The sequence below is a fragment of the Xiphophorus hellerii genome, chromosome 22 (assembly GCF_003331165.1).
Source record: "Xiphophorus hellerii strain 12219 chromosome 22, Xiphophorus_hellerii-4.1, whole genome shotgun sequence".
NCBI lineage: Eukaryota > Metazoa > Chordata > Actinopteri > Cyprinodontiformes > Poeciliidae > Xiphophorus > Xiphophorus hellerii.
Window position 1 is genome coordinate 17,393,091 of NC_045693.1, and position 22,221 is coordinate 17,415,311.

A 22,221-nucleotide genomic window follows, 5' to 3' on the forward strand; every position below is an offset into this window, starting at 1 on the left:
AAAATAGTAAAAAATCTGTGTGCGCCCTTGAACTAATGCTTTAGTGACTGCTAAGTTCAAACCGCGTTTGAACTTTGCGCGTTTTAGAAGAATAACATTTTCTGTGGGAAATTTTTACAGAATCTTATTTCCTACCACAAACCAACTTTTTAAAAAATTTTGCAGGACGTTACACTAACATTCTGCAAAACTTTTAAATAATTTAGCACTGCATTTTTTAAAATACCTCACAAACCCCTAATACTAGGTTTGCACACTTTATAAATGCATTATAATTATCACTCTTGTAGGCATTTATGACTTTAAAGACTTTATTGAAAATCCATACATACACAAAGGGACCTCAAAGACTTCTTTATAGGATTGGTCTCCTCTCGGAACAGAAACATAGCTTTACATGGTGCACATGTGCAACTTTACTCTACTCCTCCAAATAATTTTATAGTTTGGCATCACTTAAACATTATGTGCTCCACAGTTAATCTGTTGCTGCATAATTAACAAAATATTACTCTGTTCGGGCGAGCTAACGTGCAGGTTTCTCTCCCACTAAAAGTAACCCCAAACCTGATCAGTTGAGGGTAAGGTCACATGTGTAGCTTTGCCAAAACATCCCAGCCTCAAACGTCGACAAACAAGACGTGTGCATTATTAGTATTTAAACACAAATCAACATTAATTTTAGTTCTGGATTTGATAACTGCTAAGATGGCAAAGAATACCAAAAGTCATGATAGTAGATATTGGAGGTAAAATATGACAACCCTAAAGTAACTAATGTTTGGACTTATGTTTTCACATAAAAAGGACAACATTGGAGTGTCTGGGATTATTACACTAAAGCCACACACAGTTGTACAGAGGGATTGGATTATTACAATTATCGTGGCAGTATTGAACAGGAACAATGACAAAATGTATAAATAATATGACAATGTCTGTCTTTTGGTTTGATGCAATCACAAAGTAAAAAGCATCAATAAAAATAAAATATTCTGAAGACAAAAGCACCAACATGATCTGGTGCCCGAGACGGTGTTGCAGAAGCCTTTGAACCAATCTCTCTATGATTTCCCTTTGCTGGTTTGAGTTGGACATACTTTTAAGGCCCGATTAGTCTGATATTCCCTTGTCCCTTGCTGCATGATTACAGTTTAAGCTTCCAGTTCCAAGCCCAGACCCAGCTTATGACCTCCTACATTGATGTTCTTCCCATCGATCAGACCAGAGAGAGTCAGTTTCACACCTGCAAACACAAGGAAGAAGGTATAGTTGTTATCTATACACTACAGTTTTCAAGCTGTTACTAACCCAAATTCCACATTTTTCCAAACTGTGTAGAAATCATGTTGTAAAGTGGAAGGAAAATTATACTTTATTTTAAAGCTGCAGAAGACAGTTCTGAGAAGCCATGATAGTTCATGGACTTAGCTTGAATTTTTGAAAAAGCACACTTTACAGCTCTCTCCCCGTTGCTCTGTGCTACACTACAACCTTTGATCTACAGCAGTCTGTCGAGAACTCAAAAGAATTAAAATGTTTCTTTAACATTATTTTTGCTGACATTAGCTGATGGCACACTGATAATCTTTAGCTTGAATGAAGGTAGGCTCTGTGCGGTGAAAGCAGTGCATACATGAGCACAATTGACAATACCAAGACATTCCTCCCAGCTGTTACAAACTACTTTGGATTTGACCATTACAAAGATATCCTGCAACAAAATAAACTGAAGCTTGTGGTGGTTTTATAGCAAAATGTGAAAAAGTTCAACAAGTAATATTTCTGAAACATATACCAAGTGCTCCTGCAAATTACACGGCGGTAAGAAACTCACCTGGTCTAAGAGTTTGGGTGTAGCCGACACCTACTAGGCTACTGTTGTTAACTTTAGCCTGAAACGTCCAAAAACACAGAGGGGAAAACAAAGATGTCAGTGAGCAGTATTAGGTCCAGAGTTTTATGGTGACTTTTGTTGCCTTAGAACTACCACAGATGGTGTGGAGAAAAAAAAAAAACTTACACTGATAGAGGCATCTTTATCCAGTTGGTATTTGGCAGCAATGCCAAAGCTTGTGCTGTTGTTGCCAGCAGTCCATGCCAGGTTGATTGCAGTCTCCAGTTTGTCACTGGACTTCTGGTAGATGGAGCCACAAAATTCTGCTCCATCATTGCTGTAATGATTGAAAATAAACATTTCCAAATAAAAATGTAGTTAACTCCTTCAAATGGCAAAGAAAACCCAAAACTCATAAGGAGCATAAGGAGTAAACTAAACAAACAAGTAAACAAAAAAATCCAGCAACAACTCTACATACACGTTAGTATGTAGCTGAAAGTCTGCTGTCTTGTAGCCGATGGCGAAGTTGCTCTTGGTCATTCTGGATTTGGCGGAGTCAAAGCTCATCTGGTAACCGCCGAGCCATCCCTCGTAACCAATGACAGCGGCTCCGTGGATTGTGGGGCCAGCAAAGTCAAAGTCAACATCGCAGCCCAAGTTGATGAATTCACGCTTGTATGCGGTCTTAACTTTGCCACTCTTCTTGCTGTAGATAAAAGATGGATTTTGTTAAAGAAAAAAAATACAAAAATAAAAAATCTACTTTATGCATAAGACAAGTATCATTTCCCACATTATGTTTGTCTTTTTAGTACCCTTTCTTTGGAACAGAGTTTTACGAAATTAACTCAACATCTTGACAACAAACACATAGGCAGAGTTTCAGAAGGGAATTCAATTTAAGATTTGTCTTTATCCCAAACAGGTAAGATAAAAAAACAAACATACAATCCCAGTGAAGTGTTGCAACATACTGGTTCTATACAGGGACTCTGAACACATAGCTGGTAAAGACACTTGTCAGAAGTATTTGAGGCAAAGATGCAACCTCCTCCTGTTGAGTCCTGGATTAAAATACACACAAAATCAAAAACCTCAACCATCATCTTACCCAGTGTTGGGTGAGAAGGTTGTGTCAAATGTCAACTTCAGTCCTTTTGTAATCTGCAAGATGAAAAATTTGGAATTCATTGGAAATAAGAAAGCTTACACTGCTCTGTCAAAGTGTACACTCTGTTCTTTTTGTAGTAGCTGCTCTTAATGTACAAAAATGTTAAACATCTATGCAAACCTGATCTTCAACAGCGATTTCTGTTCCCAATGTGTTGTCAGTGTTCCACTTCTCAGTGAAGGTCAAGCCATATTCAGGCCGGTTGTATTTGGTTTCCAGGGAACCGATAACTTTGCTGGTATCAGTGTTGGACGAACCAGATGTTTTGAATTCCTGCAGGAGACATTTTTAGAGAAACTGGGATCACTTAACAGGCATGAAATTAATAACATTACCAATTGTAGTAAATTTTGAGAAAATTAGTTATTCTACAGTTTATATGTATTTTTGTTGCTATACTGATTTTCTGTGGGTACTCTATAAAATTAAATTAAAGCTAACCCAACAAGCACTTTTGGAAGGCATCCAAAAGTAGCAAGTATAAAAACACTGGGGTTTTTATAATTAAAAGTGACTTGAATGGAGATTCCGATTAACAGAAGCATTGAGCTTGGGACAAAATAAAGATTTCGAAAGTTCAAGGCTGAGTGCAAACAATACTTTTAGGTGTTTTTTGTTGTAAAAGCAACACAGGGATTTAATAACTGCCAACATGATTATTCCAAAATCCAAATGATCTTACAACTCCGCTGGCTGACTTTGTCTTGACATCAAGCTTCACCAGGCCAAATCCTGTATGAAATATGAGTTTCAAATTTAAGTTAGCAACTACATTTGAAAGAAGAAGCTTCAACATCTTCATGAGTGTACAAGGACCTACCATAGCCTTTGTTGAAGATATCCTTGGCAGACTTGCCCAAATCAGCATAAGCGGGAGGAACGGCCATTATACCTGCATATAAAGAGGGGGGGGGGGGGGGGGGGGGGGACAGTTACATCTGTTTAACACATGACAAATATATATTTTTTAAAGTATAGTTTCTTTTTACAATTTGCATATGTGACAGGACAAAAGAATATAAATATACTTCATGTGATTGGAAAACACAAACCCCAATGAATGGAACAATTGTGTGTATATACGAAAACCAAACTTACTAGATCCACAAAATATTACAGTTCCATTTGTCTATAAAACTCATTATGTTGCTGAATTTACTGGAGAAGGAAGCTTGCAGTATTTCTTTTGTTTTTACACATTTCTGTATTCCTAAACTATTCTTTTTACATCTTTACACATCATTTGGGGTACAAAATGTTCCACTTAGAACACTTATTTCTTCTCTTTTTATTGCACTGTTAATATATTAGTTTCAATCTAATTTTTGTTCTTGTGTTTTTAGTGTGCATTTTAATTTTTTTTCTATTTGCAAATAGAAAAGTAACAGAAAAAGGCTTATCCTTTCAATATAGACTCCAGTGCAGTCCCATTCTGCAACTTTTGGATGCATCCCTACTGAATTATCTTGTTGGCAGTCACATTTTAGGCCAGGGATCTCAAACTTCAGTCCTCGAGGGCCGCAGTCCTGCAGTTTTTAGATGTGCCACAAGTACAAAACACTGGAATGAAATGGCTTAATTACCTCCTGCTTGTGTAGATCAGTTCTCCCAGCCTTGCTAATGACCTAATTATTCTTTTCAGGTGTGGTGCAGCAGAGGCACATCTAAAAGTTGCAGGACTGCGGCCCTCGAGGACTGAAGTTTGAGACCCCTGTTTTAGGCTATGTTCACACTGGATGCCTTAATGCTCAATTTCAATTTTTCATGTGAAATCAGTTTTTTTGTTTTTTTTTACGTAGTCGTTCACATTTGCAAATATATGCGACTTGCATGTGATCTCCTGCAAACCAGCTAAAAGTGTCCCGCATGCGCAGTATAGGATGCAGTCACATCACATGTAGCAAATCATCATTTGTAGTGTTTGCAGAAGTAAACATGGGTGGGAAAGATAGAGACCATCTTGCCATTTTAAATTTGTTGTTCAAACGGAGCCAGCACATTAATAATCCTCATTATCACCTGCCAAGGTTGTTTTTCTTCCCGCTTCTGGGTATCAGGATGCAGAATAGTACAGGTTGGATGAATCAATCAATCAATCAAATTTTATTTGTATAGCACATTTCAGCAGCAAGGCATTTCAAAGTGCTTTACATCATTACAAACACAGAAACACAATGCGATGTAGAATCAATCATTGAGTCAAGTTCCATCAATAAATTTGTAATTGATTACATTTCAAATACAATTCTAAACAGGTGGGTTTTTAGTTGAGATTTAAAAGAAGTCAGTGTTTCAGCTGTTTTACAGTTTTCTGAATGCGACCTGGCCGCACAGACACAGGTCACATTTGAAAAGATTAGACACGTATTGCATTTAGGACAACATATCCTAGTCTCCCGAGTCGCATTTGTAAAAATCCAATCTGTTTTTTTCATGACTGTCATGTAGCCTTATACATGCATCTATTCTTCTTCTTAAGTTGTATTATACAATACTCATGAAGCTGCAAGCGACTGTTGAAAGAATTTATTCCAACATTTTGTGGAAACATTTCAAACACACATTTTTATTCAAGGTACTTATGCCTTATTGACAGAAGGACAAGTACAAAGATTTTTTTTCTGCACTTAAAGAAGTTATTAAGGTAAAGCTTGGTCTTATATTCCTGTTATAAACAACGTATAAGACATAGACAGATTTATCACTTAAATATGCATTTAAAATGTAGATGAGCAAACTTTTGTTGCTCCAATATTAATAAAATAATAAGTAAATATTAATAAAAACAATATCAATAGAAGTACATACAATAAAAATATTAATGGGAGCTTAGTAGTCTTGTGGCAAGAGGGATGAAACTGTTGTGGAATCTGGTTGTTCTGCATTTATCCTTATCACTTATTAATGATAAGAATAAATGCACCTGTGTTGCTGAACTGTCTGGGTCAGAATCTAAAGTCTATAACTTTCTTATATAGCTCCAAGTTATACAGTTTTATACTCGCTGAGTACAAACAAACTCACCACCCTTGCCAACAACATAACTGTTTCACTTTTTTGATGAGCACCTCTGGCACAAATGGCATCCTGTGGGCCAGGTAGTAAACTGCCAAGGTTACCGGGAAGAACAGAAGCCATTTTAACAACATTTTAACACTATTTAGTCGTGACTCTTAATGCTTTTTACTGTAAATCAGTCGCTAAATCCAGTTGGACTGGAGAAGGCTTTGACCGGTGCTAGTTACTGTGATGAGCTAAAATAGCTTATTCACTTTGGATGTGGGTGTCGGCTAGTTTCCGCAATGCTAACAGGCCAAATAGATATAAAGCAATATCTAAAGAAGATTTGTGGCTGTTTCATTTAAATAATTTTTAAAAATGTGTTTATTTTTGTTTTAGACTACAACTAAAACCTTCCAGTAAGAGCACATGTGTCAGACTTAGCTCGCTGCTACAGCTACTGAAGCTAATTATGTTAGCCTGCAGAGTTCCGCAGCGAGTAAAACTACTCTCTAGTTTATGTCTTAAAGAAAACCTACAATACAAAACTAAATAATACGGAACCTTACCAGTTGAAGACTGTGTTAGTGTTACACAAAAGTGACTCTTTGGAAGTATTCCTCACAACACACGGCAGAAGCAGGCGTCACCGGTTGGAGGGCGAGCTGAAGGAGACTGTTCTGCAACGAAATGCTGACCTTTCGGTTTCCAGTTTTAGGGCCAAAGGCGCCCAAACGTTTGCCTGAGTAAAAATGGGTTTACATCATAGACGGCATTTTGGTTTGAGTTTTAACTTAGGTTAACCATTTTCTCTCTAAACGTAGACGCTTAAAGCTGACGTTCAATTTTTAATTCTTAGAAACGAGTTAAAGCTGTTTACATGTTTTTAGCATATCAAAATACAAAAATATATTTTTTTGCCTTTAAGAGTTATTAAATTACTGCACTATTAGTCATTCTTTTGTAACTTCAAATTACCTTTTTATTTATTTTTTTGCTATTTATTTAATTTTTGCTACTTATTTAGTTATTTAGTTTCGATGTGGGCGTGTGTGTGGTGTGTGTGGGTGTATAGATACATATATCTTTTTCTTTTTTTTTCCTTCTATCTTCTTCTTTAATTTATCTTGGCAGGTGGTATCCAACGTTAGGATGCATTATCGCCATCTACTGTGCTTGATATGGGCCACAATATTTATTTTAATGGTCTCAAGGGCCAGTGTCCTACAACTTTCATGTTTTTGTCCTACACACCTGAATTAGATTGCTAAACTGCCACACTAGCGTCCAGCCAAGATCTACAGAGCTCTGCTAACGAGCTAATATTAGAGTCAGATGTGACTCTAATGAGGGAGACATTTAAAAGTTGCAGGACACCAGGTATTTTTTTTTTTAACGGAATAATTACATTTAATTTCCACAACAGAATGACACTAAAAGTACCAGTTATTATCGTTAGATCTATTTTTTTTTCTTTTTTTTATTACGCTGGACACTCTGCACATAGGCCACATATGTGCATATGGGAAAATCACAAAGGATTTTCCCAAAAGGAAAATTTTCCCAAAAGGAAAATCACAAAGGACTCCACTCACCCAGCACACACACTCTTTTCCCTCCTGCCCTCTGGGAGGCGTTACAGAAGCCTACGGACCAGAACAGCTTCTTTCCCACAGCTGTCACGCTTTTGAACGCCTCCTGACATAAAACATAAACTATAAGGACTGTATTCCCCTATCCTCTCATACAACAATAACACATGGACTGTCCTCACACACACACACACACACATCACGGACTGTTTTCTTCACACACACATACAACCTGTAAATTTTATCTGCCATTATTTATCTATAATCCATTCCCTAACATTCTTGTATATTCTGTATAATCTGTATAATCTGTGTATATAGCTCCCATATTTATATTTATACACAATATCTATATCTCTTGCTATAACCCCTTATAGTCCATACATACACAGTCTTGCACATCCGTAAATAAATATTTATATCTCGTAGAGCACTTCTGGATAGATGCAAACTACATCTCGTTGCTTGTACTTGTGGCAGTGCAATGACAATAAAGTTGAATTCTATTCTATTCTATTCTATTCTAAAAATGCAGCCATCGTCTTTATGAAAAAGGTCTGCTTTTCCTTTACAACCTAAAAAATAAGATTGAACTGATTGCTCTTTAAAAATCACAACTGATTTACTGTTGTAGATATTTGTCAACAATGACAAGGTGCATATTTACAAATGACGGGCTAATATTTGTGGCTCTAAGCCCGTTTTAGTCACCTGGACTGAGGCTGCAGACCCTTAAGACATCTGACCGAAAACTTGCTCCGCTCCACTAGGAGGCAGTTATGCAGCTACCCTGTGTTTACCAACGAGTGCGCCATCAAACAGAAGAAACTGAAGGTTTGCGGCTTGCTAGCGTGTGAGTAACAATACGAGTATCTAAGCAATTTTCTGTGCTGTTTGGCTATTTGAAGTCACCGTATCTCGGTTTTGTTAGTTTCCCTTCGTTTGATGATCATATTCCGGATGCGCAAAAAAGTAAGTTGGGAATTTTGCCCTGGAATAACAAGGCTGTGAACGTTAGCGTCTGAGAGTTGTGACCGTAATGTTACAAATGCAAAAGGTACAAATGGATGACCTGAACGACGAGAACCTACAGAAGAAACCAGTGGTGGTTCTGACTCGACTCCCAGAGTTTACTCTCAATGCGCTTCAGCCGCCGACGCCGCAGCAGTTCGACAGCGAAGCCGAATCCCCGGACAGCTCCGACTCCGACATGCTGTGGGAACCGGAGGACGATTCGGGAGACTCGGATTTTGGAGCCAAAAAGAAAAGTCAGCATAGTCATAAAATGGCGAATGACGTGAACGTGCCTTCACCGTTAGTGAGCAGCAATAACAACAGCACCAGCAACAGCAGCGTCTGCAATAACGACATCAACAGCGGCAGCAAAGACAGCAACAAAGGTAAGAACCTTTCCATCCACAAATATAAACTACTGATAACAGTGGACTTGCTAGAATGCCTAAGGAGTTCAATCTCCAAACTCCATATTGCAATTGTGTTTCCCCCCAATCCCCAGCTGCTGAAGCAGCCCCCATCATAGTGTCTGCAGCTTTTGCCAGCAACTCCAATGAAACGAGAAAAGAGCGGCCTGATTTTCCAGAGATGGCCATTGCGTTGGACATGGTAGTCCTGGCCAGGAGGAGAGTCATGAGGTGGCAACAAGGCAAGATAGTCGAGATCATTAACAAGGGTAAGAAAGAGCACTTTAATGTGAGTGTGTGTGTGTTTTTTTTTTTAATAAGTTGAAATAAAATCATTAGTTGAGTGGGAAGACAGGTGTTCTAGTTGACTCTAGTAATCCTTTTTCAGGAACTGAGGTAGTTTTCTGTGACCATTCTTTCTCCTTTCTGTATCAATCAGGGTAAAACTTTTACCTCAGAAAAGACCCCAGCATGAAAAGTGAGTCATCCTGTTCAAACTTATTGAGATCACATTAATCAGAGTTCAGAGTAATATGTTAATGTCTTGTGCTTCATGGGAATATGTAACATTGGTCAGTGTTGTGCATTTCCGTGGAGTTTAAAGGTTCTTCCAGTCAGTTGGTAAATCAAATTTGGGAGTTAGACTCGAGCTGCAAACACAAACACTTCAGGGTTGAAACAGTTAATCAGATTAATTGTGATGAATTGATTAAGGAAATCATCCAGTAATGTAGTAATTGATTAACCCTCCTGTTATGTTCCGGGTCAAATTGACCCGTTTTAAAATTTACAAATTAAAAAAAATTAAATAGAAGCATTTTTTTTGCATGAAACGTTTTCTATTTGTCTTAATAGGTGCACTCTAGACATAAGTTGAAAATTTATTCATGTTACACATTTGTACCAAACCCTAGGTCTACTTTTTACATCGATACTGTTCGGGTCAATTTGACCCGGCAGTCAGGTTAAAGTGCAAAAAAAGATTTTAAAATGTCCAATTCTATATGTTTCCTTGCAGTTATGAACCATATTTCACCACACACACACTCACACACAGACACACGCAACCACACACACACAAGCCCACTTTCTCACTATTCTCTTTACTTCACTAGGAAACTGCGAGAAAGCAGGTGTTCACACAACCTTTGACGGGAATCTTTTCTGTTCCTGTGGACAAACTCCACCCACACTGAGTGGACACTCAGCAGAAGTGGAGAAAAACATAAATACTCTCTGCATGACTCATTTATCTTGATTTTAATCAGCGGGTCAATTTGACCCAGAACAGTATGTGTGTCTCAAGTTCAATTATAAAGATCACCCTTTGGTAAAAAAAAAGAAGTATAATATAAAATAATTTACCAAAGGTCAACTTCAAGGAAATTATTGTTTTTTTGTGTCTAGGTTTTTTTCAGTGGACATTAAAAATCTAAATTCCATTTTTTATGTCCAAATGAGTAAATGAGCAGGTTGTCGTCATTGATCCTTAATTTCTGAGAAATAATAAAACATCATTGCACAAATATTGATTGAAATGGTTAGTATTGGAGTTAATAATCAGATACAAAAATGTTTTGGAGGAATTTTTTGGTTTCTGACACTATTGCATGATTAAACACTCCCTGGGTCAAATTGACCCACGAACATTTTTGCTGTACCCTAGAAACGAACATAACAGGAGGGTTAATGGTCAACTGGAGTATAGTGACTCTCAGTCAGTTTCTGACAGAGCAATGTATTTATGCAGATGATGACAGGAGAAGGCAGAGGAGTAATTTTTTTTTTCACAGGTTATACTGTCATGACAGAGTGGTAGTTGTAAAAAAGCCATCATTTTATATATATTTGAATGCACCTTGAGACACAATCTTGGATTATGAGATATTATTGGGTCATTGCAATCCATTCATGGTAGCTGTGTCTTTAAAATGAATTTTAAAAACATTACAGTCACTTTTATTGTGTCTTCTGGAGTAACTTTCACTCCGAAAGTGAAAGAATCATCATAGTTATCTTGCTTAGGTTTGCTAGTTTTATTTTTGCTAGATTAGCCTTTTCTTCCATCACTCATTTTGCATACATATTGCCACAAAGCTTTTGCTGTTTTTCTGATGTTTTACACTGTAACTGCTCTGATGCAAGCTGAGATAAAGACTTTGTTTGCCTGGGATTTTTAGCGTTTTCTGTTGCTTTTTGTACCTTCCTTACTTAATGCCAGGATGGTTAGTAGAAGCATTTCTAGAGCAAATTACATTTACAGTAATGACTGTTCAATTGTTGTTTTTAAGCGGTTTTTTAAAATTATTTTTGTAAATACATTTAAAAGACCATTAACCCCTTTTCCCCTTTAATCCTATGTACTGACTCTTGAATGTGTCTGAAATATCAACGCATTTCATCTTTAAAAACACTTTGCATCCTTTTTATTTTTAATATATGCCATGTTACAGGGCTTGTGCTTTTTGTGCTTCTCTCAGTTTTCCTCGAGTTTCATGAGCTGCAATAAAATCACGTAGACAAGATTCAGTGGTTTTGTTTGTTTTCTTTTCGTCTTTGCAGACGATGGACGAGTAAAGTACAAAGTGATTTTTGATGAAAAAGGGAAGAGCTTGGTATCAGGACATCACATCGCAAAGAAAACCAACCCAAAGCTGGACCAACTGTACGTCGGAGCCCGAGTTTTAATTCAGTCTCCAGAAGACGAGCAGTGCTTCCTGTCTGGACTTTTGGCTGAGCTTCCCAGCAGAAAGAATCGCTTAAGGTCTTGGATCAAATGACTGCTAAGACATTTATGAACCCCCATTTAGAAAAAAAAAAGTCTTTTTGAATAACTTTATGCTTTTCAGGTTTCTGGTGTTTTTGGATGATCACACACCAGTTTATGTCAGCTTACCATCACTTTATCTCATTTGCAGACAAAGTAAGTTTGACTGTTTGCTCTTTTTTATTTATTAATTATATTTTGCATCTTCTGTGGAATTATTATGACGTATGTTTCACATGTTATGTTTTAGAGATAATATTTACCCTGCACCTAGCCAGGATTTTACCTCTTTTTTTTATCCTAGCATTGCAAAAAAACAAACTTTCCTTTTTTGTGCTTATTTGGTTTCATGCTGCATATAGTTGAAGCCAGATATTACATCCACCAAAGTAAAAGACACACACATTTCTTTGTCACTGTCTGAAATTAAGTCAGACCAAACTTTTCATGGTTTAGCTTGGTGAGAATTACAGAATATATTTCTATTTTGTAAATGCCTAAAAACTTGGCAAAGACATTTCTTTTGTGACCCAAATTATACATTTTACGACCAAATGTATGTAAACTTTTGAATTTCCTTAAAGTCACAAAAGAAATTCTGAAAAATGTTTTTGCCAAGTTTTCTGGCATCTAGCAAATAGAAATAATTCAGGTAATTCTAACTAAGCTAAAACAGTAAAGGTTTTGTCGAATGTGTCTTTTTATTCAGTGTATGTCAATATCTGGCTTCAACTGTAATTGCTCATGTTTTGTCAGGATTGAATGATAGTAGTTATGCTACATGAAGATAATATGTTTGTAATCAATTTAGTGGAGTTCTTTTAAACAAGTTTTTACTTAACATTTCTGTAATTTATTTGGTACTTTTTGCTGTTTTGTCCAGAAGAGGGCACTGTGAAACAAAAAGTGCTACAAACTGTGGACTGCTGTGGAAATAATTTTTTTATTTTTTCTTTAATACTTGGTGATTCATTTCTTCTTTTTTTTTTTTTTTACAGTGGCTGATCCTTTAGAGGACCTTATAGATGGTCCACACAAGTGCTTCATGGAACAATACTTGAGGAGTTGGCCGTATCCACACCTAACCCACTACAAAGAGGGACAAACCCTTAAAATAGAACTGAATGGAGTCCATCAGAAGTGTCAAGTTGAGTCGGTTGATTGCAGCTTGATGAAGGTTGTTTTTGAGGTTAGTATCTTTTCTTTTCTGATTTTATTCTATGTTGTAAAATCTAAAACCTAATCCATTTAAGTGCTGTGTTTTAATCCAAAAATAGAACAGCTTTGAATGTTTTTTTGTGCTGTTTCAAGGAAATGATCCAGACGTGGGAGATACCAACGTACAGCAATAATATGAGTCTAGAAAATTAATATTGGTAGACTGAAAATTTGGTAGTATTATTTTTATATTTGTTTTATTGATGCTAAAAAATATCACAACATTTCCCTTTGAAATGAAATCCACAAAGACACTAATTCTGTTTTAACAGATAATCTTTATGGTCATCATTTGACTGATGACATCATACAAATATTCTATTAAACATTATTAAACAAAAGTGACAGTCCCAACCATACTTTTCTCTTTTGTTGTTTGCAAATGTCACCAGTTAAAGTTGGTCTATTTTCAGTCGGAAGAGTCGCTTTCATGAACAAGATTGCATTCCTATTTCAGTATTGCATTGACGTAAGGTTCTTTTTGAATAAATTGTTTCCTGTGTGTGTCAAGGCTGAGCTCTAATACAGAATTTAAAGTTATTGGGTCAGGCTGAAAGTTAAAGACTTTTTTGTTCATTTGTGTGACTGAGTAGTCTATATGTAAGGCACACTATCCTTGTAATTCAGTGAAATCGTACATTTCAATATACTATTTCAGCATCAAAATGCTTAAAAATAAAAAACAACAAACGAGCAAGAAACAGAACATTACTGTGGCAAAATAAAGGAAAGTGATGGAAAAGATTAAAAACAGACATACACTAATGATTTAATTATTATTAATCAAAAACTTGTATCTTAGCGTTGATTTTAAAGTAACTCAGAATTTTATCATTTCATCATTCATAATGAGCTAGTGGGAGCATTTATATACTTAATAAGAGGCGCTCCAAGATGGAGTCTTGGGGAACCCTCTATAGGGATTTTGTCAACTTCAATGAAAAGTTACCCATTGACACAGAGAAGTCCCTGATCTTTAAGTCAGTCAAGTCTTGTTAGAGAATCCGGCCCAGCTCTCCAGTCGATTCAGTATTGTCATGGTCAACAGTACAATAATAGAGTAATTAAACACAGAGTGAAGTTTTTTCAAGCCTGTTTTTTCCTCTTACAGCTGATGTAAACACAGCATTAAAAGATAGAATATTACCTCAAACGTTTTAATACACAAAGCTGGGCTTGTTTTCAAAGACTACTTTAATCTGACAAATGTGCCTCATTGGAACCCCTGTTCTAATTTATTGAAAATGTTTGTATATAAACATTTTATATTTTACACAGGAAAATGGGGAGACGGACTGGATCCACCGAGGCTCCTTACGACTGGAGCATATGTCCAAGTTCTTGGAGTTGAAGCAAACTCCAGAACCCAAGGCAGACAATTCTGACTCTAAATGACCTATACATTTTTAGAGAAAGAAGACATTAAAAAAAAAAATCATTATGACTGTAAATACATGTTTCTTTCTGGCCGTTGACTTATATTTTGGTTCTTGACAGAGCAGATGTAAGGTTGAAGTATGTCAACTCAAATTGGCAGTTATTTCTTTTGGTCATTCTTTTAGTTTCTGTTGAAAAGTGTAAATACGTTTATTCTCTACTTGTTGCATTTTTCCATTTTAAATGTATTTCCAAATCTTTGTGCATAGAAACCCTGCTAATAGTAACCTGTTTAAACAAGGACAAATAAAAAACTTTAGCCCATTGCTCTCTGATAAATATGACAAAAAATATTAAGCAGAACAACTTATGTTTGATTTGAACATAATATTTATAGTTTAATTTTACTCCTATTTTGATCCTGGAACTGCTCTTAATTGATGCCCTCATGCAAGTAAAGCATTTGTCTATATTAAGAACGTATATTTCTTTTATCCGTTTTTTTATTTGACACTATTTTCACAATTTGTCAAATAAAATTGTGAAAATAATTGTTACCTGTTGCTGACGAAGCAACAGGTAACACCAATTGCTTCTTCAGCCGTAGTGAACGTATTTTATTCTGTTATTCTCACCTTTTTTTTTTTTTGCCCTAGAAATATTTTTGACATTTAAAGATTTTTTTTTTTAAAAATGAAACTTTTCACTCATTTCTGTTTACAACTTGGCAAATGATGTCCATTCTGCCATGTACACTGTATTGTTTATAAAAGGAAAAAAATAAAATAATGTTTTACTATGTGTATTTACTTTGACCTTTGTAATTAGCTTTACATGTAATCCAGTCCAACATTGATTGTAACATTGAGAATTAGTTGTGAAATTGACAGTCAACGTTTTTAGTTCTCATCTGTTTGGCTTGAACATAACTGAGGGAATGGTACACCACGAATAAGTTACAATAAAGTAGTTGTTTTGTCTGTATTTAGCGTCACATCGAGGTACAAATGGGAAATAAGACAGTTATCCAATGTATAATTTGATTTGAAACCCGCTGAAAATAATAGGCGAGTAGAAACCTTTTCAGGTCCCAGCCACACATATAGCTGTCGTACAAATGTGCATAAACTTGCAAAAGGCATGAATATTACATTTACTTTGTGCTTTCTTTTTAAGCATTTTTGAATATTTTGTTCCATGGTAAAAATGTTAGTCAATCTAGATTTTCAGTTATAGACTGATTACCAGATTTTCTTTCCTCTGAAAGTTAAGTTAAGGCCTTCTCCCAGATCTTGGCAAAGGCTGCTCCAAAAGAAATTCTTGTAATACTAGCAAATAGAAGCTATATAGGTATGCACTATGTCTGCATGTATCAAGAGAGAGAGTTGGTAGTTAGTTATTTTTGCTTTATTAATTCAAAATAAGCATCAGACAAGCCACGTTGATGGAATTGATACCTGTGTCTGTGTGACTTTCCACCACTTATTTGTGTACTGAATAGATGTGAATAAGCACATGTGTAAAAACAAGTGTGTCACATGGGTGTGAAAGGTTAATAGAAAGGTGTGACTGGTAGAAAACTTGCAACACCTCCACCAACAAGTCCCTTGTTGGCACATTTGCCTTGCAACCAGTTGAAAAACATGTTGCCAAAATAGTAAAGAGCACTCAGTGGAAGCTAAATATTAATTAAAACCATCACACTGAAATGACAAAGTAATTACAGCCATCGGCTTATCAAAATTTCCTGAATAAAAATAAACTTGCAACACCTCCACCCACAAGTCCTTTGTGGAGACATTTGCCATTATTTACAGATGTGTGAATGAGCACATGTGTGAATAATGGCGCTTGAACTAAAATGTTTTTACATCTATTAGTCCTTGCTTTGAACTGTCTGAATCTTATCTGGTATATGGGCTCAAATTCACCACGAAGCCGGTGATGAGGGGAATGAAAAATGTCCTTTGCCTTTCGTGTGTCTCTCTTTAAAAGTATTGGTGTTACATTAAGTAATTTGGTACAAATAGTTTTCCCAGACACTTTTGCTATTATTGGAGACCGGATGCATTTGTATTTATAATTTTGAATGTGTGAATGTCAGAAAATCCAGAGCAAATTTATGCGGGTGCACACAGTTCTTGTTCTGCAAAAATCATATTGTGCTGCATGTTGCACAATCATTTCATCCTCGAACAAGAGTTGTTTAAATAAAAGTTTTAAAAGGCAAAATCTATGTTAATCTCTGTCTGTGTATGTAAACTGTAGCCAAGTAAAACTGCATCTGAAAATGATCTAATATGTTGAGGTGGATAAAATTCTTTTAGGACTTTGTTCCAGTTTCTTGCCTCGTTGTCGAAAGAGGAACAATAGGGAGATATTTATTAATATGCTGCTTCTGTGAAGGAAACAAAGTGTCCCAGAGTTCACTGCTTCTCTGTTCTAACTTAAAAAAAAATATTAATAGCTTTATCCAAAATAGCTTTGGTGTTCGGATATAACTTTATTTACATTTGTATATGAACTACATCCTCATTTCACTTCTCACTGTTTCCTTCTTTATGCTAACACCTGCTCATAAACACTTTGACAGTAAAAGAACAGCACACAAAGTATGCTGTTGAAAGCAATATTTTTCTTATTTTCGTCGTATGTCAAAAAGTGATTCCTTCTAGTGACACGTTAAGTGAATGTTTTGCAACTTCACTAAATGTTACATATTTTCATCTTATCATGCAGTAGTAACACAAAGTTAGCAATATTTGGCTTTCAGGTGAAATTTCAGAATAACCATAAAATGAATTATAGCCAACCCTTTACAAGTGAACTTAATGTGACTTTCTCTAGGCTTTTAAATACACATGTCCAACTGGTCAGGCACAGGCGTCATTGTCTTGCATAGACCAGGGAGTAAATATGCTACTACGGACCAGTGGGCCTGAGTTCTGTTCTCTTCTGAGCGACAATTCACTTTGAGCAGAAATGATGGCCGCCAACAACGCTGGAGATGTTAAGCAGAGCGCTATGCATGAGCCACTTTTGTCACCAGAAACGTTTATGGTGGTGTTGGCGTGTACGAGGGTGTGTCTAGTCAATGCAGGGCTGCCCTGAATTTTCTGAATTGTTATGAATGTCATCATATGGGGTTCCATCTCAAATACAAACTGTATACAAAGAATCAATGATTGCAGAAACAGTCGGGTTCTTGTTCTTGTTTAATTCTATCAGTTATGAGTACAATGTGTTGTCACAATGTGTTGTCACAATGTGTCGTGTCATTATTTCCAGAGTTCCTCTTTTAACATGATTTAGGTTATCTCAAAAATTTCCCAGTGAGACATACAGAATCGCACCTTGAATAAAACCAGCATTTTGTAATTGAATCCAGCAGAGGATCTTGCATGAATACTGTCCTGGGAGAGCCCTGTCTTCTGTAAAATATTTGTAACACATAACAAAACACACACAAATTCACCAGATTAACTTTATTCTGTTACAAATTTTTAAAAAGTTACTATTATCAAACTTATCGGCCAGATTAAGAACTACAGTAAACAATGTTCAGCTACATGATTTGAATAGGGACATATTTGTAGTCATTTATATATACAGTACATATAAAGAAAAATTAATTTCATAGACCCACCCAACATTTTTTAATATATTATAATATTATTTTAAAGAAAGTAGTGATCAAATGTGGTCCAAAAATGACAGAAAAATAAAACAAACTAAAAGAAAAATCATTAAGGTAGCTCTTTAGTTCAGTTAGGCATAGGGCAGAGCTGTAACAGCAATGCACCTCATCATGGTATAATCTACAGTTCTATATTACTGCCAGTCAGAAGAAACATTTTAGTAAAGGGATTCAGTCTTAATTATTCCAGATTTACATAGATCATAACTTAGCAACAGCTCATGCAAATCATCCTACTAAATGATTATAGATAATAACAATGGTATTTACTAATTTAACTTCTTGTTAACTTTCTCCATTTTTTGAGAATGGGTTGTTATAAACCCATTCTATCCTCAACAAGATCATACTTAGAAGCAACAAAAGATGCCTAGTATGATAAAAAGCTAAACTTGCTATTCACCCCTTGAGTATAAGCATATATACATGTATACCCAATGTAAAAAAAAAAACAAAAAAAAAACAAGGTCAGAGGTTTTCTAAGACAATGAGTCATTGTTTCACACTTGTGGAGACAGACAATATCGGGTAGCGCTTAGTCACAAGAAAAAGAAAAAAAACCATTTTTGATAGATTTAAACCTTTTGCTTGTGATGAATGATTGTGCTGTATGTAACATCCTCATCTTTTCCTTCACTCTGTAAATGAAAAATAATGGTCAGAGGGAAATCCTAAAATGTGAGACGTATTTTCAAACATATATGAAGCATAAACTAGCCGGACTTCAAAACCAGAAACAAGACATTTTTTTATGTTAAGTTATTTTGATCTCTTTTTTTTATTTTTCAGACTCTGTCATGTTTTTCAGGTGGATATACAAATGAGAGTTTAACAGTATTTGACATTGTACACATATAAACTATGATCAACGATGGCAAGTAGCAACGAATCATGTAGCTGATAAGGTTTTTTGTTTTTTTTAAAAATGGTGTGTTTACACGTCGGCTCTCTGAATAATTACCATTCTCACATTCTGTTTCTTGACAGGAACAACAGAGCTGTAGGTCATGTCAGTATCACTTGCAGCCTGCGTTTCAAACAGAAATAACACAGTTTTAATTTATTTCCACATTGAACAATTTATTACAACAAACTGTAAAGATTCAAATACTTATTAGTATCAGCTCACCTGCGCTGCCTTGTTTTTCTTGAAAGAGACTTCTGAATATGTTAAATCCCCTTCATTCTGTAAATAGACAAATTAAAATATCATTGGACAAGATCAGCTTTGCTTTATAGAATTTAAAAGGTGCATAAGTTCTTAGTGTAAGCAGGCAGTACAAAGCATTTCTGTTCATGACAAATTAACCACAGAAATGAATGCCTTTGATAAGAAACAGAGATAATAAATCATTAACGTTGACACCGTATCCAAGTCTTTTAATTTTACGTACGACTTACTTTTGACGCTGTTGAATCCTTAATTCTGACACGTTCTGTGAAACATTTAATTGTTGTTAATTATTCCTTTTTTACACACTTTTATAAACCAAGTGGCAGCAGATGTCCGGTCAGACTTACTGGTTCTTCTTAGTACAAACAGGATTGATAAGGCAGCAATAACAATGAAGATCAGCACACTCAGAGGGATGGCGAGGCTCATCAGAGCAGGAAAAGGGCTGAAACACACATAATTATTCTAATTCCGGATCAGTAGATAATGATAATATCTTAAACTAAGACAATTTTAAAAGGACAGTTTTTGAGCAAGCACATAATAATCACTGTGCTCAAAAGTGCAGCATTGAAGTGTGCTGACCTGTTTCCCTTATGACCTGTTGTTGTATTGTCTCTTGCTCCTGTGACAGTAGTTGTTGCAGCTATAGTAGTTGTTGCAGCTACAGTAGTTGTTGCAGCTACAGTAGTTGTTGCAGCTACAGTAGTTGGTGCAACTACAGTACAATGAGAATATCATGTCATGAATATATCAAATCAGTAACATGGAAATTATTAACCTGGGTTTTAGTTGGGATGTTACTGCAATGGATACAAGTAGTAATGCATTTACTGTGAAATTCTGCCACATCATTAATCTAAAAAATAATAAGAATAATTATATTATCAACAGCAAATAGTGAATTTAGATGCTATTTTTTTCATGGTAGTGAAACAATGAATCATCTTTTATGAACAATAATTAACACCTATTGATTATGTGAGCTGTTTGCTGTCAGTCACTGAAAAAGTACAGAGGTATGTGTAAATATATAAAGAAAACAACATCAATGACTTCTGATAAAAAAAAAAATATTTAAAATAACATCAACAGACTGCTAAAGGAACAGCCATTAGAGTTGATGAAACAGTATGCTTTTTAAATGTTACTTATTTCATTTGAAGAGCTACATTAGTGTGACAACCAGGACACACAAGGTAAAGGTTAACAAGTGTCATCAGTGGTTGGTAAGACTAAACATGAGAACATAGGAAACTGAAAATTAGCAGACACAAATATTTAGCTGATATATTCACCCATCTCTATTTAATTACAGTGTGTAAATCACTTACCAGTGGGTTTGACAGTCACAGTCAGGTGAACTGGCATCTGAAAATCTCCTCTGACACAGTAATACCAACCACTGTCCTTTTGCTTCAGTCCACTCATAGTTACACTGAATACATTGTCTGCAGCCTTGTTGATGGTTACTGCTGTTCCATCTATTTTTCCAGTTTCCTGTGTCACACATGTTCTGCCCAGCTTACACCACTGTATTCCTCCAGAGGTAGCGTAGTAAAAGTTTATGTTTATGTTGTCGCCAATATATCCAGTCACATTCTGGTCTGCCACCCAGAGGATGGGTTTACCTTGATGGGAAACAAATAATAATAAACACGTCATTTGACAGCCTAATCTTTAAAAAAATTATTTGCTTTGACTAATAACAAAACAAATGTTGTTATTAGTGCCTGATGGTTTTACTTTATATCTTTAATTTGTTCTTGTTTACAAGTGTTTGAAATGTGCGTTCAGAAACACAGCTTACCTTTGGTGACTGACAGCTGAAAGAGCTGCCCGTCATCAGCTCCGTTATTAATCTCCACAATACACCAGTAATAAGTGTCAGCTGTTAACTGTTTTATGGTAACAGTGTAAATTCTTTGAGTTTTGTCATCAGAGATTGAATACTTTCCTGTTTCCCGTGGTGAGTCTGTTCTAACTTCATATGAGCAGGAATTCCAATAAAATCCTTTGCATAGATATTTCACATGATCTTTGTATTTTAAATCATAAGAACAGGGGATACTGACTGAAGCTCCCATCTTCACTGACACCTTAGTGATTGTCTTCACACTTTCACTTCCTGGAAGAAAAAGAGAAAAAGTGAAATATGTTTTGCATGTTATATCACTCATATTTATGAAACACGACAAAAGAAATAAAACTAGTTGCTGAAGGCAAAAAATATTTTTTTAGAGCATCCAGACTGAAGCTACAGTTTTCACTGATAATTTGCTCTTTATTCTTTTAGACTCTGCACAAATTAAACAATTTCAAGTTTGCAGGAACATGTTTCAGTGAAGGAGACGTTCACAGCTTTGGGTCACAGAGATAATAAATGTAATAAGTATAATGCGAAGCCACTGACCTGTTATCAGAGGTAGAATAAGAAGAAAACTCAGAGAAACAGCCATGTCGATGTGCGAACAGCAACTGGTTCAGTAACACTGACTCACTACTTCCTTGTTTTTGATGTTTGTTTAAAATGTGATTTACATATTCATTATTATGGATATTTAAGCTACCCTCAGTTTATGCTCTTGTTTAGTTTGTCAGAGGGACACAATGTGCCTATTTTTTAGAATTTTCTTTTTCCTCTATTTTTAGTCACACAATATATTTTACAACAGAGTTGGAATTTTAGTTGAGTTTCAAAAGACTTTTAATGAAGCCTTTTCCTGTTACAAATCTGATATTGCGTTTTTAAACTCGTGTGAAGTGTTGAGACATGGGGGGTTCAAATTTAGGTCTACTTACTAATATCTAATAGGTTGTAAAAATGTAAATGTAGATTTCAGTCTGATGAAGGATAAAAGTAAAGACAATGTATGAAGCTACACGTTTGATTTGGTTTGCCTGTAAACCTGCAGTTTTGCAAAGCAGAAGTCGATGTTTAATGACAAATACATGTCTTAGGCT

The 22,221-nt window shown here is 35.7% G+C and overlaps 3 protein-coding genes across 6 annotated transcripts; 1 reads left to right on the plus strand and 2 right to left on the minus strand.

Annotated features, from left to right (window-relative positions):
* Positions 1–293: 293 nt before the first annotated feature.
* vdac2 (voltage-dependent anion channel 2) lies at positions 294–6,723 on the minus strand. The gene is made up of 9 exons (XM_032553343.1): positions 6,581–6,723; positions 3,832–3,903; positions 3,694–3,743; positions 3,132–3,284; positions 2,952–3,004; positions 2,319–2,546; positions 2,024–2,174; positions 1,838–1,895; positions 294–1,246 (listed from the first exon to the last, which is right to left on the minus strand). Exons 2-9 carry the CDS (start codon positions 3,896–3,898, stop codon positions 1,155–1,157), a joined length of 852 nt encoding a protein of 283 aa, XP_032409234.1. The 5' UTR covers positions 3,899–3,903; positions 6,581–6,723; the 3' UTR covers positions 294–1,154.
* Positions 6,724–8,383: 1,660 nt separating this feature from the next.
* LOC116712583 (histone-lysine N-methyltransferase SETDB1-B-like) lies at positions 8,384–15,201 on the plus strand. Its single transcript, XM_032552382.1, has 7 exons — positions 8,384–8,575; positions 8,661–9,003; positions 9,120–9,293; positions 11,587–11,788; positions 11,874–11,947; positions 12,790–12,980; positions 14,288–15,201. Exons 1-7 carry the CDS (start codon positions 8,549–8,551, stop codon positions 14,402–14,404), a joined length of 1,128 nt encoding a protein of 375 aa, XP_032408273.1. The 5' UTR covers positions 8,384–8,548; the 3' UTR covers positions 14,405–15,201.
* Positions 15,202–17,856: 2,655 nt separating this feature from the next.
* Positions 17,857–22,185, minus strand: LOC116712584 (CMRF35-like molecule 1). 4 transcript variants are annotated; one of them, XM_032552384.1, is made up of 9 exons: positions 21,671–22,185; positions 21,068–21,385; positions 20,592–20,888; positions 19,843–19,975; positions 19,605–19,702; positions 19,485–19,519; positions 19,213–19,269; positions 19,045–19,110; positions 17,857–18,721 (listed from the first exon to the last, which is right to left on the minus strand). In XM_032552384.1, the coding sequence occupies exons 1-9, from the start codon at positions 21,714–21,716 to the stop codon at positions 18,659–18,661; spliced, it is 1,113 nt and encodes a 370-aa protein (XP_032408275.1). In that variant the 5' UTR covers positions 21,717–22,185; the 3' UTR covers positions 17,857–18,658. The 4 variants fall into 4 exon arrangements, with proteins under 4 accessions (XP_032408275.1, XP_032408277.1, XP_032408276.1 ...); XM_032552386.1 differs by having other exon boundaries at positions 19,843–19,939; positions 21,068–22,185; XM_032552385.1 differs by having other exon boundaries at positions 19,054–19,110; positions 21,068–22,185.
* Positions 22,186–22,221: the final 36 nt, after the last annotated feature.

Bases quoted from the DNA above. Each gene is read 5' to 3' on its own strand.
- LOC116712583 (XM_032552382.1), top strand. From the start codon at position 8,549: ATGATCATATTCCGGATGCGCAAAAAA. The intron at 8,576-8,660 runs GTAAGTTGGGAA...CAAATGCAAAAG, and splicing joins TATTCCGGATGCGCAAAAAA to GTACAAATGGATGACCTGAA. The intron at 9,004-9,119 runs GTAAGAACCTTT...CCCAATCCCCAG, and splicing joins CAGCAAAGACAGCAACAAAG to CTGCTGAAGCAGCCCCCATC.
- LOC116712584 (XM_032552383.1), bottom strand. From the start codon at position 21,437: ATGAGTGATATAACATGCAAAACATATTTCACTTTTTCTCTTTTTCTT. The intron at 19,270-19,484 runs GTAAGTCGTACG...GTCTATTTACAG, and splicing joins AGGATTCAACAGCGTCAAAA to AATGAAGGGGATTTAACATA. The intron at 19,111-19,212 runs GTGAGCTGATAC...TTTGAAACGCAG, and splicing joins AGAAAAACAAGGCAGCGCAG to GCTGCAAGTGATACTGACAT.
- vdac2 (XM_032553343.1), bottom strand. From the start codon at position 3,898: ATGGCCGTTCCTCCCGCTTATGCTGATTTGGGCAAGTCTGCCAAGGAT. The intron at 3,744-3,831 runs GTAGGTCCTTGT...TATTTCATACAG, and splicing joins TATCTTCAACAAAGGCTATG to GATTTGGCCTGGTGAAGCTT. The intron at 2,175-2,318 runs GTATGTAGAGTT...CAATCATTACAG, and splicing joins TTTCAGCTACATACTAACGT to CAATGATGGAGCAGAATTTT.